The sequence below is a fragment of the Spermophilus citellus genome, assembly GCF_964194105.1.
Source record: "Spermophilus citellus genome assembly, chromosome: 13".
Lineage (NCBI taxonomy): Eukaryota > Metazoa > Chordata > Mammalia > Rodentia > Sciuridae > Spermophilus > Spermophilus citellus.
Window position 1 is genome coordinate 47,597,351 of NC_138193.1, and position 18,297 is coordinate 47,615,647.

The 18,297-nt window shown below is 40.2% G+C and overlaps 2 protein-coding genes across 2 annotated transcripts; both read left to right on the forward strand.

The window, feature by feature from the left end:
* Positions 1–2,150, forward strand: LOC308632956 (regenerating islet-derived protein 3-gamma-like; the record flags this gene model as incomplete). The annotated part of the gene is made up of 5 exons (XM_081265382.1): positions 1–79; positions 640–758; positions 945–1,082; positions 1,707–1,833; positions 2,083–2,150. The coding sequence occupies 5 exons, from the start codon at positions 1–3 to the stop codon at positions 2,148–2,150; spliced, it is 531 nt and encodes a 176-aa protein (XP_081121508.1).
* Positions 2,151–15,281: 13,131 nt separating this feature from the next.
* LOC308632758 (lithostathine-1-like) lies at positions 15,282–17,544 on the forward strand (the record flags this gene model as incomplete). The annotated part of the gene is made up of 5 exons (XM_081265127.1): positions 15,282–15,345; positions 15,918–16,036; positions 16,357–16,494; positions 17,137–17,248; positions 17,477–17,544. 5 exons carry the CDS (start codon positions 15,282–15,284, stop codon positions 17,542–17,544), a joined length of 501 nt encoding a protein of 166 aa, XP_081121253.1.
* Between the last annotated feature and the right edge of the window lie 753 nt (positions 17,545–18,297).

Here is an 18,297-nt window from a genome sequence, read left to right on the forward strand (position 1 = left end):
ATGATGCTGACTCCCATGGCCCTGCCCAGCATGTCCTGGATGCTGCTTTCCTGCCTCATGCTCCTGTCTCAGGTGCAAGGTGAGAATTCTCTGCCTCTAGCCCAGGGATTTCTGTGAGCATTGAGATCCAGGAAGAGGAAGGCTCCTTTATGGGGGAAGGTGAGGTGTGCCCACACTCAGGGAAATTGCCTGCTGTCCCTCCATCACCCTCCCTTGCTTCAGTTAACAGTGGTGGGAGGCCAGAGTATGCATCCTCAATGGAATGAGGTGGCTCCCTGCTTTGTCCTAAATTTCTAGTTTATGTGAGTGGGTTAAGAGGGAAAGTGTGAAAGGGCCATAATGCAGTGTAAGGAACAATGAAAGATTGGAAAACCCAGTGTGGGAACTGTCAGCTCAGGCTGGGAGGAGTCGTGGACTATTGAGTAAGGGGAAAGGCTAAAATGAAAGGTGGTGCTGCCCAACATGGCTGGGCCATGTGAGAATGCAGATTCCTGAAAGCATGAGCAGAGCTGAGATTTGGAGGGGATTGTGGTTTCCCTCCCAGAAGGAGACCTCATAGACGTTCCCCACGTTATCCTCCCTACCCCAGTCTCCATTCTTCATTTGAGCCCATCCCTCTCTGTATCTCCCTCTACCCAGGTGAAGACATCCAGAAGGAACAGGCCTCTCCACGCATCAGCTGTCCCAAAGGCTCCAAGGCCTATGCCTCCTACTGCTATGCCTTCTTTACCACACCAAAATCCTGGATAGATGCAGATGTGAGTGCTGGGTGGGTGACAGGGGAAAGGCCACATGTATCCCAGGGGCAAGGTCTCCAACTTCCACAGTTCCTGGCACGAGAATGAACACCCTTGCCAATGCTATTTATCCCACCAAACTCTTCCCTGCTTTTCTCTATCGAGATCTCAGGCTCCCTCTTATTTTCTTGCTTCCCAACCATGCAGTTGGCCTGCCAGAAGCGGTCTGAAGGACACCTTGCGTCTGTGCTCAGTGGGGCTGAAGCATCTTTTGTGTCCTCCTTGGTCAAGAGCAGTGTGAACAGCTACTCATATGTCTGGATTGGGCTCCATGATCCCACACTTGTGAGTTCAATACTCTTTTGGTTACATCTCAAGTGGCTATTGTCACCCAGGCCTTCTCTCTATGCCTGCCCAGGAGGAACCTGAGGGGACTTAGAGCTCAGATTCTGGGTGATATTTCAAGCAAAGGGAAATCCTTGAGGCCATGTTAAGAGCTAAGTTATGTGGGGTTCCCTAGTTAATCCAATGATGTTCATGTGCCCCTTGTCAGTTTTCATATTATGCTCTTATGAGGCTTTGGAAATTTTCAGGGAGTCTGAGCATACTATTCTAAGGGATCACTACCTGAAGGTTTGAGACATATTTTCTCTTTTAAGATTAGATATCATCTTTGAGTTTCAGAATCTAGTCACAAAAATGTCACCAATTGTGTTAAGCTATTTCCTCACTGATTTTGAGTGGTCTCAAAGTTCTTGGGATATTGTCGAGGATTTTCCTGTAGGAATGAGAAATTTGGGGGAAACATTCCTTAAGAGCCTTCTCTGTATCCTGTGGAGAAGGCCAAACTCCATGAAGCTGTGAGGGGAATCAGAAGGTCCAGCTAGGGGGTCATGCAAGCAGAGCTCTAATCTCTATCCTTCTATCCAACACACACATATCTACCTGGTTCCATCCTGTGCTCGGTAGGGCCAAGAACCCAATGGTGCTGGATGGGAGTGGAGCAGCACTGATGTGCTGAATTACGCAAACTGGGAGAGGAATCCGTCCACTGCTTCAGACCGTGGTTATTGTGGGGGCGTGTCACGAAGCTCAGGTAAGCATCAGAGAAGCCACTTCTGCCCAGCAGCTCCTTCCTCTCCTCCCCTTTCCTGAGCCTGACATTCAAGGAATCCATCCTGAGTTAGGAAATGCAATGTTGGTTTGACTTCTCCAATCACTTCTCATCTCTTTTCTCCAAGTCTCCTTCCTCTGGAGTTGGACACTGGTAAAAATGGCTAGACAAGAATCGTTGGCTTTATAAGATCCACTAGTTCCACTCACTTTATTTCTTCTTCCTCTGCAGGATTTCTGAGGTGGAGAGACTACAGCTGTGATAGAGAGTTACCCTATGTCTGCAAGTTCAAAGGCTAAGGCAGGTGGAAATCAGCAGCCTGTGTTTCTCATGATGCTCACCATGCACAAGGGACAACATAGAAAGGCCTACCCTAAGAAGATCTATTCACCCAACATTCCCAAAACCGACCAGTTTGTCCTGATCTTTCTTCCTCTTGCCTCATTCTAACCCTCATTTCCGGCTATTCTATGTATTTCATGAACAAAGACCTCAGAATGAAATAATAAAAATTTTAACTTATACTTGTGTGATTTTGTGACCATTTTTTTTAGTAAATCCCTGAGGATGTTGGGAAAGAGTTTTGGGGAGGGGAAATTTCCCCTTGTCAATTCCACTCAGGTCTAAGGGAGAATGCTTAATGTTTCATCCCTACCAGTACAGTGTGATGGGAGTGTGGGAGTGTTTGTGGAATATTGTGTGTGGACAGATGATGCCACTGCTTTCCCACACATCCAGGGCCCATTCATTCTCCCAGCCCCTGTCACTGATGGTGTAACGTAATCACCCTAAAGATGCTCTAATTGTGTTTACTACAATACTTCTTGGAAAGTTACATTAGCCACAAGGCTGAATAGGACTTTCAACACTTGTGTCCTCATAGAAATACCCATTTGAAAAAAAAAATCATTAACAAGAACACGTCTTTGCAAGAGTAAAGGAGTCTGGGGAGAAATTTCAGTGTATTGGTGTAACAAGAAATAATGAGAGGTGTATAGAAGACGGTAAGAAAGACAGTTTTCCATTGTTCATATTAGCCTTTCCCTAACCCCAGGCTGTACAGAATGGAGCGGGTTATCATGTGTACAGTGGAAGGAGAATGAAATGTATATCCAGATCTGCTCTGGACCCCCATAGCAGACTCACCAAGTTAAGTCCTGGGCAGTCCACTATAGTCCCTCCAGGTTGGTATTCTTGAATTGAGTCCTCAGGCCCACCCTGCCACACTAGCTAGTTTGGTCTTCTTTTCCACAGGCTGCCCTAAGTTCCAGGAAGTCCCTCTGTTGTATAAAGCTGTAGGGTGACCCCAGTTATCCCAGGCTCAAGTCTAGCCCAACAGACTTAATATCCAGGTATATAGTAGTATCAATCTTTCCTGTACAGCTTTGGACTCCAGATGAACCTGCCAGGATTGGCTCAAAGCCAGGCCTGTCCCTGATACTCCAGATGCCAGACAAGCCCCACAGACTCAATCTTCATGCCTGTTCCATCTCCAGACTTGACCACAAGTCACTTATATTATTAGGAAAATGTGAATTAAAACCATAATGTGACATCACCTTATATCACCTTATACCTGTTAGAATGAAAGATAAATGTTCTCCCTCAGGTACTGCTGTAATAGTTCTTTCCCGTGTAACCTGAGAAAACCATTCAAGTAGGACGGTGAGTAAGGGGCTGTGGTGGGAAGGTAAAGCATTATGCAAAACATTTCTAAAAGACACTGGAAATAGAACTACCAGATAATTCAGCAATCCCACTGTGAGTAAATATCCAAAGGAATTGAAATTATTATGTTGAATAGAAGTATTTCTCCAACTTCCATTTTCATTGTAGCATTGTTCATAATAGCCAAAATATGAATTCCATCTACATATCCATCAGTGTAGCAACAGAATATTATTCAGTTTTTAGAAGGGAGAAAATCCTGTCATTTTTGATAACATAAACAAACATGGAGGACACTATAGTAAGTGAAATAATCTAGGCACAGAGTCAAAAATACTGCATGATCTCATTTATACACAATATGGGAAATATACTGAGGGGTCTTAAAATATAAAGATGTGTATGGGATCATACAACTGAAAAAATCCAGCAGTGAGATAGCCCTCAAACTTCATTCACTCAGGGCTCATTTGCCATTTCATTGGGTTTCTCTTGTGTGTGCTCTTTCATTTTATCTGTAGATTTTTTTTTTCTAATGACTTTATTTTACAGCTTAGAATAGTTGCCAGAAGCTACTGGGAATACTTATTCCTCATCAATATTGAAAAGAAAAATTCTTTTTGTAAACTTATAAAAGTTCTGAGCTTCTCTCTTTTTTTCTTTTTAGATAAAACTGAGAAATTTCCTTGTGATGGGCCAGTTGTTGAAAACTGAATTACTGTGTAACTTAGTATAATGACAGCAAAGGCAATATGTTATATTGATTGAATCACATGAATTATAAGCTGTCTGGGGTCTTAGGGTGTGATCATTAACAACCTAACCTCTCAGGAGGTGGGACGGCTGTGCTTTCTTGGCAGAACATTAGGGTTCTATTATAGAAAGAGGGATGGAGGAATGAAAGCAGGTAGGTGATCAGGGAATACCAATTCACACACATTTCAGAAGACAATTGGGAGAAGGTAAGACTTGGTATCATACTCGAACAGGATTAAAGGGCTTATAAAATGCTTTAAGCCTTTTTAATTTTCTGGTAATTCTCAAACACCAAATTATTCCTATCAAAAGAATCAAGGTACAGACATAAACAGAGAGGGAAGGCATCCCTCACCTGTCAGTCTCTAGTCAGCAATCAGCCACTTTCTTTTTGTCAGTTTACAGTTAACATTTGGCATCTATAAAATATAATTTTTCCAGTTTTCATCACATTTTTTCAATTTTATTTGCCAATTTACATTATCTGTGCTCCTTGGTTTATTTTTGTCCAAATAACTGTAAGTAAGCCATTCACAGACACCTTCTGAAAGTAAGCATCCAACCTTAACGACACCTAAAGTTTGGTGACATGGTTTTCCGATTGAAAGCTGGAGAGGTTTTGTAATTTCAGAAAGTACATGGAAGAAGATTTATATGATAAATAAAATTTTTAAAAAATGCTCTTTCCTTAGGAAAGAGAATTAGGAGCACCTGGAAGAAATTGTGATATTGTGGGTTATTAAATATTCTAAAAATGTTTCTAAGTCAGATTTATACTAAATCTGACCTCAGTGCTCTTTCAAGGATGGATTTAACATCCTAATATTTAATTTACCCAGAACTATGATAAAAGTTTTGGTATTCTGGGTCTATAAGCCTAGTAGGTGTTAAGTGATTCCTTAATAATGCAGAGGATCTATAACCAGTTCTTTGTTGCCATCCATTTTTGTCTTCTGACTCTTTTAAAAGGAAAAGTGAAAGAAAAAAGAAAGGCTACGATTATGAGCATTTATTTAACATCATTTATTTAAAGGACTATTTATTTTTAGCTTTTCTAAAATGAAAACGGAAGACAGTAGAGACCTTCGCAAACTAGATACACTTAAAATATTGTGGTACAACTATTGAATTGAATTTGGTGGAACCATTAGAAATGACACTGGAAAATGTTCATATTTGTTAAAGTTGATGCGGGAAAGAACGAGATTGAGGCAGTAGAGGACCTCCTTGCCTAGCCCCTTACTCATAGTCCAACTTGAATGGTTTTCTCAGATTAGATGGGAAAGAACTATTACAGCAGTACCTGAGGGAGAACAGAAATAAAAGCATAGCAAATGAGCAATGAAGCTGTTGCAAGGGGGAAAAATTGTGACATATGCAATTGAGGGGAGAAATAAAGAATGTCCTCACACTTCTGCCCCTTTCAATACATTATTTACTCAAATTACTCAATACAGTTTCACTCTATGGGTTCTTGATCAAGAAAACGACAATCCTTAATGCTAGGCACTGCAATAGACATAATCATCAATTCACAGCAAACAATTCTAGATTAATTCTAAGCACTGCAAAACACAATCATATCAGGCTAATGACAGACATTCCCTCTTCATGCTAACTTCAAAGCTCTTAAGTCTTAGGCTTTAAGTCCAGCAGAGGTACACTCACTCAGACCACGATGATCAGGTCCAGAAACAAGGCAGGCTTTTCCTGGTGTGGAGTGGATGACCGGTTGAGGAGGGGGTCATATGGAGGAGTTGCGGCTCTCACCGAGGTCCAGATGAGGTGGTAGAGTTTGAGAGCGGTGAGGATCACCCAGAGGCTCAGGAACGATGACAAGTGATGGGATGTCAGGTCCTCATCAGGCTCTCCAGCTCGAGTGCATCCTTGTTTCGGCTGGCTGAATCACTTTTCATTTGTTCTATAATTTATACTAAATTTGGGGTTTTTTGACCCCCCTTTCAATCCTTATCAGCTACCACTGGATTTCTCCATGACATCATTTACCCTATGGTCAGAAACATCTGGTCTGGTGATCTCCACCCTGATCTTCTCAACTTTCCCTCTTATCAGGTGAGGACAGCCTGCCAGTGGCTTCACTCTCTTTTATCAGGGTGAGGGGGAGTAACTTGTTTGAGGCCATACTGGAGGGCTCTGTGGATGTGCCTGGTGAAACTGCAGGTCTTTTAAAATGAAGTTTTTAAAATGGAGTTGCTTAGGCTCAGGCCTAAGGCCATCCTAACAGAAGCCCAGGACACTGAGAAGAGACTCAGGTGGGTAGGATCAGAGATGCCTGGCAAGAGGAGGTGCTCCTCCATCAGGGGTGGCTGAGACTGCCCACATAAGACAGCCTTCCTATGATTAGAACAAACTTTTCTTCAGGCAAAGGTGAAATTTCACTGTTTTCAGAGTACTCCCAGGTGCCCAGCTCCCATGTCCTTGGGACAAAAATGTCTCCCAGGAGAGAATGTAAAGGAAGGATGAAGTGGCCCAGAGAGGGATACAAGAGATCTGCCTGAGAATAACAAAGTCAACTGGGGAGAGAATCACAGAAGAGAAAAATAATAGATGGTCCATCACGTCTTCTGATTCTCCAAAAGGAAAAAAATGGTCAGTGCTTATCTATTTAGAACTAATGGTGGCAGACAAGGACATAAAAGATGACTAGAACTCTTTCAATTGAACTTCAATATGATTTTATATACCTGAATGAGACGTGAAATTACAGCTTGCATGCAAAAGGCCCTGGATTCAATCCCTAGTTCTGGGGAACAAAAGGATTATCCTGGGGATTCTTAAACTCCTTTTAAGTTGTCTAATCCTTCATGGGCATTCATTCTTCAGTTCCATCATTTTAAAGATTTTCAAATAGTCAGCATCTCCCTGCTGCCAACTTCCCGCAGATACTTCTCCAGACCATTAGACCCCTACAAATCACCCTTTTTTTTTCAGAAATCATAGGCTCAGCAGTAGAGTGCTTGCCTAGCTCACATGAGGCCCTGAGTTCTAGCCTCAGCATCACAATAAACAAAGATCTTAGACAATCTCAAGTGGAAAAGCCCTTTTGGTTTATTGAGGGAGAAAAAGAATAGTAAGAGCTGAGAGAGAATTTTCCATGTGTCTCCCATATTTCTTCCACTTCTTTCAAGCAGGGTCACTGATGTTTTTGTTCTAGATTCTTTTAAAAATGTTTGTGGAGAGATTTTTGAAAAGAGATAGCACCTTCCCCCAAGCAAAGGACAGGACTGTGTGTAGTCCTGAAAGAGAAAGATAATGTCTCCCTGCAGAGTAAAGACAGACATCATGCTTTCTCCCCAGTATAATAAAGGTGCCTCCTTTTCAGGCAAAAAGATAGGCTTGCTCACTGCCCACTGTAAGTGGTCTAAGTTCTCCGAGCTCTGAGAGCACAATTACAGGGGATGTTCCTCCCCTATAACATAACCAGATGTGAAGGCATCTGTCTACATGACTCTCATTGGACTCGAGGATACATTAAACAAAGGTGAATGTGCTGCTTTTCATGCTACTCAGAGTCCTATAAATCATAAAGTCCTTTGTCTTTAGTCAACATCAGCAGGTTGATTTAGTGTGCAAGAAAGGTAAAATCTCAGGGCCTTCTTAGTATTCAACATGAAATAATTTTCTCTTGCAACACATTGGAAGAAAGTAATCTTAAAGAAGGGATTGAGTCACATTTCTTAATTTCTATTGCTTTTCCCATTGTACTTTCCTTCTGGAAAAAAAATGCATATTTCTTGTTCTTTTTTAACCTGTATCTGCCAGCCATGAAAATCTGGCCTATTTCTCAGCTCACTTCTCCTATGGACCACTTAGCCATGTCCAACAATGCCTTTCCTTTCCAGTGTAGCGTCTATATGTGCTACCAACTTCACCTTGATGTAATGACTAGTCCTGCATGGGACCAAGGAGAGTCTTATTATTCTTCCCTTAGGGACAGCTGAGCTTTTCAGGAACCTTTCTCAAATGGGCAGTGAGATCTTATAAGACAAAAACACATATAAAATGCTCTGTAGTTCAAGATGACTATAGATTGGGGAACTTGAAAGCTTAATAAGCTTTAGGAGAAAACAAACCAGAGCATCATAAAAATTGGGGAATAGATTATCTGTTTTAATTAACCTATCGTCAAGAATACTTAAAGGAAGAAATTTTAGAATTTTTCTATTTTTTCTACATTTCTAAAGACATAACATTTTTTTTCAAGTGCTGATTGTTAAATATTTGAAATCATTTAACACTTTTGGTTGAAAGATACTTTTCAAACTGACTATCTTACTGTATCTCAGATCCTCTCAGCGGTACTAAAGTTCTAGATTGTCTGCAAGATTCTAACAGAACTTTGAATGTTCAGTGCTGCTGACATCATAATCTGTGTTCATGTAAAAGAAGAGAGGATAAGGCTGAGAGTTCATTGAGTGACTAGCAGTTGCTCAAGTAAGATTGAGAGGTACCGACCATAGCAGAATAGAGGAGGTCACTTTCTGGCTGATCTGTGGTGATAAGCCAAGAAAGTAGGTAAGTAGCTTCTCAGTAAGGTGAGTGGGTAGAAAAAATATAGTGTACTTAGCAGGGGAACTTTACTAGGAATTAATACTAACATTTGAAGTAGATTAGAGACTCAGGAGGGTTGGGTATAATAGAATAAAAAACCACCTGCCTTGGTGCCACCACTGCCAGCACCTGCCGGGGCAGTTCTCTCATGGGCAAAGTCGATGGATATCAGAGTAAAGGGAACCTGAATTTTTAGGAGGTCTGTGATGATGTGTCTTGGTATGAAAAGATCAGAGATCAAAGATAGGACCAGGACCCAGAGAGTGTGTGGTACAATACTCTCATTCAGAAAAGAAACCATGTCTCTCCAAGCTGCCCCACAGAGAGCAGAGACAGCAGCCCTATTACAATCTCCATGGGAACCGGAGGCTGTGGGTGCCAAGTCCTAGCAAACTTGAGCTCCATCTGAAAAACAGGCCTATCAAAGTCACGTTTAGAGTGTGCCTAAGAAAGAGACCTGGAAGAAAATCAAGACCTGGAGAGGGTTTTACACCGGAATATGGGTGGTGAAAACTCACTTGGCTCCCCATACCGCCTTGAGACCAGTGACTTTGCAGGTCTGTCTGGGAGGGTCAAGCCTGACGGGGAATTCAAAAGGGTGGGGTCTGGAGTGAATAAGTTTGGGGACTAAAAGAGTCCAGAAAAAGCGAGCCCCAGGGGTCATGGGGGGGGGGAGGCAAAGGATTGACCCTCTGCCATAGGAGTGGAACCGAAGGGATATTCCTAGGGTTTAGTCTTCCAGAATGGACCACAGCTGCTGGGCCCTGGAGATACACTGATTCAAAGTTTCAGATCAATCATCATTCAACAAAGAAACCTGAGTAAATCTAGACCTAAACCCCACCTTCCGGAGCTCCACCTACAGGCACTTCTCTCACGGAACACTACAGTGACCCCTCCCCTCCCCTCTCCCAGGGTGGAGCAGACGTCACAATCCAGCCCACTCTAAGATGGCCGACTTGATAGGAAACTCAAAAAGGGGAAGGACTTGACAGCCTGCAGCCAAAACTCTTGTACATACTCCATATTTCAATAAGAAATGGAAAGACATTTGTGAATAGACAATGGACAGACATTCTCATTGACAATTCTTGACCCCTGCAATGGAAAAAAAAATCCTTAATGTCTGGTCCAGAACCTTTTTTTCCCCCGTTTAATTGTGAGCTGAATGGTTTATGGACATTTATACATATACGTATTTATCTTTTTTCCCTCATTTCTAGTGTTTTTTTGAAGGCAGTTATTTTTGTATGGCTTAATCTTTTGAGGGCCAGTATGATTAGTATATTTTGTTTTTGTCGGTTTTTTTCTCTCACTTAGCTGTTTACCTTGATTCTCTTTCTCTTCTGCTAACAGATAAATTCTAATTCTCTCTCTCTCATTCCTTTAGTTATTATTTTTACTTCTATATTCTCTCCTTCTCCATGTTCCTCACATCCTACATTTCTTCTCTGTTTACTTTTCAAAACTGTAACCAGGGGCAACAGCTGATTACATCATTTATGTTAATTATGACAACATCATACATGGCATAGTAGGAATTATTTGGTTTGATGCTATATCTCATTTGCCTTAGTGGTTAATATTTGTCTCCCCCTAAATTGTGAGGGTACTGTAGAAACCCCACTGCTTTAGATCCATACTTTTAGGTGGGTAGACACACAAATAACATGAAAAAGAAAGGGGACTTATTGTCCCAAATAAACCAAAATATCTTAGTATCAGAACCCACCAACAACCCAGTTGAAGAAATGAGAGAAGGAGTTTAGAAAGTTACTAGTCAAACTGATCTGCTAGGTAAAAGATCATGTAAGGAGTGAAATTAGAAAATATAGGAAGCAAAAAATCAAGAGATTCTAAAAAAAAAAAAAGAAAATCTTCATGATGAAGGCATCAATAAACCAAATTAAAAATTTAATGGGGAAGTATCACTAATAGACTAGAACAATTGAGTTTCAGGCAACAAAGACAAAATATATAACCTTGAAAATAAAATTGATTGTGGAGAAAAGATAAGAAACCATGAAGAGAATTTAAAGAAATATAGGATAACACAAAAAGACCAAATATAAGAAAAGACCAAATATAGATGAAGACTAAGAAATACAATTCAAAGAATGAACAATCTTTTCAATGAAATATCAATAAATTTGCCAAATATTAAGAATAAAATGGAAAATCAAATATAGGAGGCTTACATGATCTCTCAAATATACAAAACTACAAAGAACCACACAGGAAAAAATTATAGGTCATATTTGGAGGAAAACCAATCTGGATTTCAGCTGATTTCTCAACCCAGACTCTCAAAGCTAGGAGGTTTTAGAACAACATATACCAAACTCTGAAACAAAATGGATGGAGACCAAGAATGCTATACCCAACAAAATTAAGCTTTAGATTCGATGATGAAATAAAAATCTTCCACAATAAACAAAGTTAAAAGAATTCACAACTAGAAAGCCTGCACTAAAATCATACTCAATATTTTATGAAGAAAAAAAAACCTAAAAACCAGCAAAGGGGGAGGAACTACACTAGAAGAATAATCACTATCAAAGAAGAAACTAATTTGAATTAGAAACCAGAAATAAATAAAAATGACAGGGAATAAAACCATTTCTCAATAACATTTAATGTAAATGGTTGATTCCAAACTCATGAATTAAAAATAGACTAGAAGATTGGATTAAATAACAAGACCCAACAATATGTTGCCTCCAAGAGACTCAACTTTATAGGTAAAGACATCCACAGACTGAAGGTAAAAGAATGGGGAAAAAATACAAAAGAATATTACTGGGTGAATTTAACATGCCTCTAACATTACTGGGTAGATTTTTCCAAAGAAAAACTAAACAAGCTATAGAACCAAAAATACAATTAATAATTTAGACTTAGCAGATAATTATAGACTATTTCATCCATCAATGACTGAATACACTTTCTGCTCAGCAGCACATGGATTATTTTCTCAAATAGACCAGGATTATTTTCTAAAATCTCAGGCCAGAAAGCAACTCTTACCAAATAGAATGCAGGTACTGTCTATATATTTTTTTGTATTCTATGAGATCATAATGGAATGGAATTAAAGACATATCCACATAAATAGTTATCTCGGGGCTGGGATTGTGGCTCGGTGGTAGAGCTCTCGTCTAGCATGGGCGAGGCCCAGGGTTTGATCCTCAGCACCACATAAAAATAAACAAAATAAAGGTATTGTGTCCAACTATTTCCAAAAAATAAATAACTGTTTATTTATTTTTTTAATTTATTTTTATAATAAATTATAAATAATTTTATAAATTTTTTAAATTTATTTTTAAATAGTTATCTCATACTAGACAAAGGCACCATAAATATACATTGGAGAAAAAAATAGTCTTTTCAACAAATGGTGCTGGGAAAACAGGAAATCCATATATAGTAGATGGAAATTGAATCCCTATATTGTACCTTGCACAAAACTCACAAAACCATGTTGAAAAGATAGCGCACCATGATCAAGTGAATTTCATCCCAGGGATGCAAGGTTGTTTCAACATATGAAAGTCAATATATGTAATATGTAATCAATAGATTTAAAGGTGAAAATAACATGATTATCTCAATATATCCAGAAAAAGCACTTGACAAAATATAGCACCCATTCATGTTCAAAACACTAGTAAAACTAGGGATAGTAGAAACATACCTCAAACTTATAAAAGCTATGTATGTTAAACCCAAGGCCAATATCATTGCAAATGGAGAGAAACTGAAAGCATTTCCTGTAAAAATTAGAACAAGTCAGGGATCTTTCACCACTTCTATTCAACATAATCCTTGAAACTCTAATCAAAGCAATTAGGATCCTAATTAGCATAAGACTACTCTATGGTATAAATGTCAAAATGTACTGCCATAAATATCTAAAAAGAACAAAATTTTTTAAAAAAGTTGCTGAAAGCAAGCAATAAAATGTAAGCAGGGAAAAAATGATGAGAAAAAAATAAACAAACAACATATATCTCTGCTCTGTAATTCTACCTGTCCTTCCAAACCCTGAATAATGAAACAAATCAAATCAAGAGGTATATACCACAGAGAGAGAAGGGCAGTCAAGGCTTAGATAATTATTCCATACTGAGAAGGGTAGAGGCTTCTCAAGAGAGGCCTTACTCAGCTAGCCAGTCTCTGAGAGTCGGAGATGGGGAGTTATCATTTGTCTCATGGATGTAAGTCGAGCTAAGCAACATAAAATCCAGTCATGTCCAATTCAGTGCACTAGAAACTGAAAGAAAATCAAGAAATACTGCAGCAACATAAGACTTTATGTGAAAATGCTTGGTATGAGAATCTTCCTAAGAACAATTCTTAGACTAGAAGAGTAGAATTTTTCATAGCTCTTTAGCATGAAAATGTAGGTTTTCATCCAGCTTCTGTTAAGAATAAGGATTAGCAGGAGTAACTTGAAAAATCTGAATTTACTCAAAAGATATCAAAAGAAGGGGTCATAAGTTCCAAGACCTTGAAACTGATGGTTGGATGAAGAAGAGAATTAGTTGAAGGGACAAGGACATGCAATGCCACAGAAGAAAATTTTCAGGTCTCAAGTCCTTTAGACTCTTTGACAAAGGAATTCTTGAAGATGCAATTGAAGTCACTAATCAGTTGATTTGGTCTCAATAAAAATGGAGATTTTGAGGATATTTTTATGGTGGAGCCATCTAATTACATGAACCCTTTAAAATCTGAGAATTTTCTTTGACTGGTGGCACAAAGGGAAGTCATAAAATTTAAAAGTAGCAAAGTGATTCATGGTCCCATTGATGGTTCAGAAGAATGGAGATGGCCTTTTGCCAAAAGGCCAACAGCCAGTGAGGAAATGGGAACCTCAATGTTGTCACTGTATGAAACTGAGTTTAGTCAATAACCTGCATGAGAGTGAAAACTTGAAACACAGCAAAGTTAAACTAATTCACTAGCTTTCCAGGGGAAGAAGCATATGAGGCATAGCCTGGACCTTCTGTGAGTCATAATTACCCTCTCTAAGGACCCAAGGACAAGATAATGCTAAAATCTTAATAAATTTTAAGCCATCTTCTGGTATATCTGAAGCCTATCTCAGTCCATGCTTAAGGAAAACTTTGTGGAGAAGAGTTCCCAGGTCTGAACTTGCTTTCTTATAAAAATAGTAAAAATATCAAAGTTTAAAATAACCAATAGGAAATTTTAGCAGATGTCAGAATCTGAGGGCAGGTCTAATTAGGGAGATTCTATGAAAGTACTTTGATGACCTGGTGCAGGTAAAAAAAGACTTTGATTGATCTTAAAGTGTACTTAACAGAAGAACAGCATGAGTTTTCTAGCTGCTTGTGAGATGTCAATGTTCAACTGATTGCATGGTTTTGAGAGTGCAGGAAGATAACAGGGCTATACAAGCAGAAGGCTTGTCAGGAAACTGAGATTGCAGAAGGACTGACAAACAGGGCCTGAGCAGGAATCTGCAAGTGGGAGATATTCAGAGATGAGCGAGAAGAGCACAATGTTAAAAAGACAAGGAAAAAAGGAGAGGAAAAAAAAAAACTAGAAAAGAGTTGTTTCATCATCTTTTCTTTCACAGTATGATGCTGGACAAGTCAAACGCGTACCTGATTTTTAAACTACTTTCCCCATTTCCTCATCAAGAATGCTCTTGTCCTACTGCCTCCCCTATGTCTGGCTCCTGCAGATTGGCCTGTCCAGGCTCACATACTCTTGTTCCCTCTTCCTGCTGCCCTCCTCATCTCATTAGTCCTTGTAATTTCCAGGACCGTGGGAACTGTGCATCTGGTTGCTTCTAGGGAAGGAGAAAGCCTGCCTCTGATTTGAACATTTGCCAACCTCTTTAATGGGAAGGGGGACCTCATCTGTAACCATTCCCAGAGTATACCAGAAAGGAGGGTACTCATGATGCCAGGACGTGTGACATGGTCCTATGTAGGCCCTGTGACACTCCTTGTCCCTTTCTTTGCTCATAATGCGGCTCTTTCCTCAGATCCTGCTCTAAAGGACCTATCATTGACTGGCCTGATCGCACACTTCAGACGCAGCCAACAGGTAAATGAGGTCTTCTAAAATAGCCTGCTCCACTTAACATCTTGGGGAAGATAACAGGGTGGTTTTTTTTGTACAAAAACCTAAACTTCTAGAAGTACTGAATCAGCCTTAGCCACAGTCAGAGCTGTCTTTTCAGTTACTTGGTCTGTATAATGCATAAACTCTTAAAGTATTTGAAGGTATGGGTATCTCGGGGGAGGGGGGTCTTCTTGCTTTCAGGAATTCGGGGGGGGGGTGTTTGAAAAAGATAATAGGTGCTTTGGATCTCCACCTCTAGAACCCTCTTTCCTGTTTTCTTTAATAGAGATTGTAGATTTGCTCCTTAAGTAGGAGACTCTCTGCTTCTCAATATGGCTCAGACCAGCTCATGCTTGATGCTGATCACATGCCTGATGTTCCTGTCTCTGAGCCAAGGTAAGCTTTCACGCCCATGTCCACTACAACCAGGGACCTTACGTCTCTCCCAGCTCCCCAGTCACCCACTACCTGGAAAAGATGGAGTCAACATAAGAGGTTATTTATCAGTGATCATTATTGCTGCTTTAACCCCATTCAGGCACTCTTACCTTGTTAGGGAGTTTGAGAAAGAATTTAGAATTACCTTTTGCATGACCACCGTAGCTGGAAAATTAGTTCATCTGATTGGCAGGGCCAGGGAGGTCTATGTGCAAAAAAGGGGTCATTAACATGATCAAGAACAGACAGGAGACTTGTGTAAGGAAAGCCGAGAGGCTTGATAAGTAAAAGCCAGAGCCCCAGAAAAGAAGGGGGAAAATCATCAGCCAGTTCCTTGAGAGGTCTTGTCTTAAGGAAATTAAGCCTGATAAAGAAGGAGCTAGGATGCAAGAGGAGAGAAGTAGGCAACTACTCTGTGCCAGCAGCACTGTATGTTCATATTCTTATAAAGGAACATCAAAAGCTCCGACCCTCACCTTTCCAGTCTTTTCCCTGCCTTTGTTAATCTCCTTTAATTGCCCCTTTTCCAGGTCAGGATTATGAGGCACACCACCCCATTCACCATATCAGCTGCCCGGAAGGCACCCATTCATATGGCTCCCACTGCTACTACTTTTATGAAGACCGTTTGACCTGGATTGAAGCAGATGTATGTGAGGAGAGAAAGTAGGAGGGGGATGCACAATATAGAGGCAGTTGCTGTTTTCTGGTGCTCTTGGTGGCTTCAGTGAGATATAAGACTGATCACTTACTCACCTGATAACTCATGTGAAATATTCCCTTCTGCATTGTCCTACCATCTTGTACCTTCCCAGTACAGGGCTGCGGGTGGTCAGTGACAGCATCATCAGGAACCCTTTCTGTATTGTCCTTTTTCTGCCACATCCCTTGGGAGGAGGACCCAGTATACTGCTCAAATCTTGCTCTTCCATTGAGTACTCTATTTTCTCTCCCCTCTATCCCCTGCAGCTCTTCTGTCAGAACACACATGCAGGCCACCTGGTATCTGTGCTCACCCAGTCCGAGGGCAACTTCGTGGCCTCAATGATTAAGGAGAGTGGTACTACAGACTCCAGTGTGTGGATTGGCCTCCATGACCCCAAAAAGGTCAGTCTGCAACTGATTTTTTTTTTCTCCTAATGATCATGTTTGAGAGGGAATGGGCAGAACTAAGTCGGACCTCAAGAACCAGCTTGTATAATTTCCTTATAAAACCAACCTCTGTCAGGCTCCTATAATGCATGAGGAGTGTTGGAGACCATTGGAAAGAGCTGAGACTCGATTTCCTGGGTGTGCCAGGCATTCATGGATTTTGTCATTCTCTTACCTACTTTATTATTTGTTTTAGAACAGAGCCCTTTCAGACTATATGGATAAAAAGACTAATAGAAGAGAATCTATGACTGGCATTTGGGGAATCTGGTGTTACACTAAACAAGATAGCAATGGCGAATTTATCCCAAATTATGAGAGTTGTAGGAAGGAAATATCAGGAACCACTTTCTGTAACTTGTATGGAGCTCTATGAAATTCAGAACACTTGTTATTTGTAGAGGCAAGGGGAGAAGTTGGACATTCCAAGAAAGGAAAAGCTTAGAGCTAGAGCAGAGGAAAGGATTTGATATTGAGGGAGGAGGATGAGTTTTATTTTGTCATATATCTTAGCCCATTTCTGAGAGTCCACACATGGTAGGTATTTTCTATCTCTTTCTGAGTTAACTTCTGAATTATCTGGTCTTTTCCCACTAGACCCACCTTTGGCACTGGAGCAGTGGGTCCCTGTATACCTACAAAGCCTGGGCCCCTGGATCCCCAAACATTGCTAACCGTGGCTACTGTGTAAGCGTGACTGCAAAATCAGGTGAGAGGCAGAGAATCCACACATTGGTTGTCGTCCTCTTCTGCTGTGCTTAGCTCTGGGAAAAGACCTGGGATTGTGGGGATAAAGGAAGCAGAGCTCCTCATTCCAGGAAATGGAATCATCCTTCCCCTTGGTTCCTTCTCCTGAGTCCTAGAGTCAGGAAAGGAGTTGGGTGGGTTACACTTTTTCTGATTTCTCCCAGGTGAACACTTCTCATTGGTTTTACAGGATTCAAGCTATGGAAGGATACCAATTGTGAGGCTCACATGTCCTTTGTTTGCAAATTTAACAGCTAAAGTTCCTGAAATTACCATAAAGTCAAAAATTAAACAAGACCCATCCAAACAATACCCTCTGTTCCCTGCTGAATTTGTTCCCCTCACCTTCAGTACCTTTCCCTACCCCAGTCTGTGAATCTCCCTGCAACAATAAAAATGTTTCTTCCCATTGTGCTGTCTTCTGCATTGACTATGTCCACTGCCAATGCTTGGGTGGTTGTGATGGAGATGACTATAAGACACTAGAGTATGCTCATGCTAGTGCCTCGACACTTTTAGAACTCCACCCAAATAGTGTAAATGTTGGTTAATGAACTGGCTCTGGCCTTATTTATAATGAAGTAAATAAAATATACAGGATAATTAATTACGTCTTTAAAAATCCTATATCCAAATAGTCAAATTCTGAAGGTACTGAGGGTTAAGTTTTTTAAAATTTGTTGGGGCACAACTCAGCTCCAAACACAAACTTTATCAATGATACCATTAAGTGTGATTTTATTTTTAAAAGTCTCATAAAAGGGCATGGATTGTCAATCTGGAATTATAAAACCAATAGAAATGAGATCCAACATATATATATATATATATATCTCCACAGGAGACATGACTTATACGCAAAGAAACAAATAGTTTGAAAGAAAGAAAAATACAAATCATGTAAACAGCAATCATGAGAACACTGATGTGTCTTTATTAGTATTTGGTATATTAGAATCAAAACAAAGGTTGCTGGAGAAAGAGCACTTTATTATGAATTATGTTTAATAC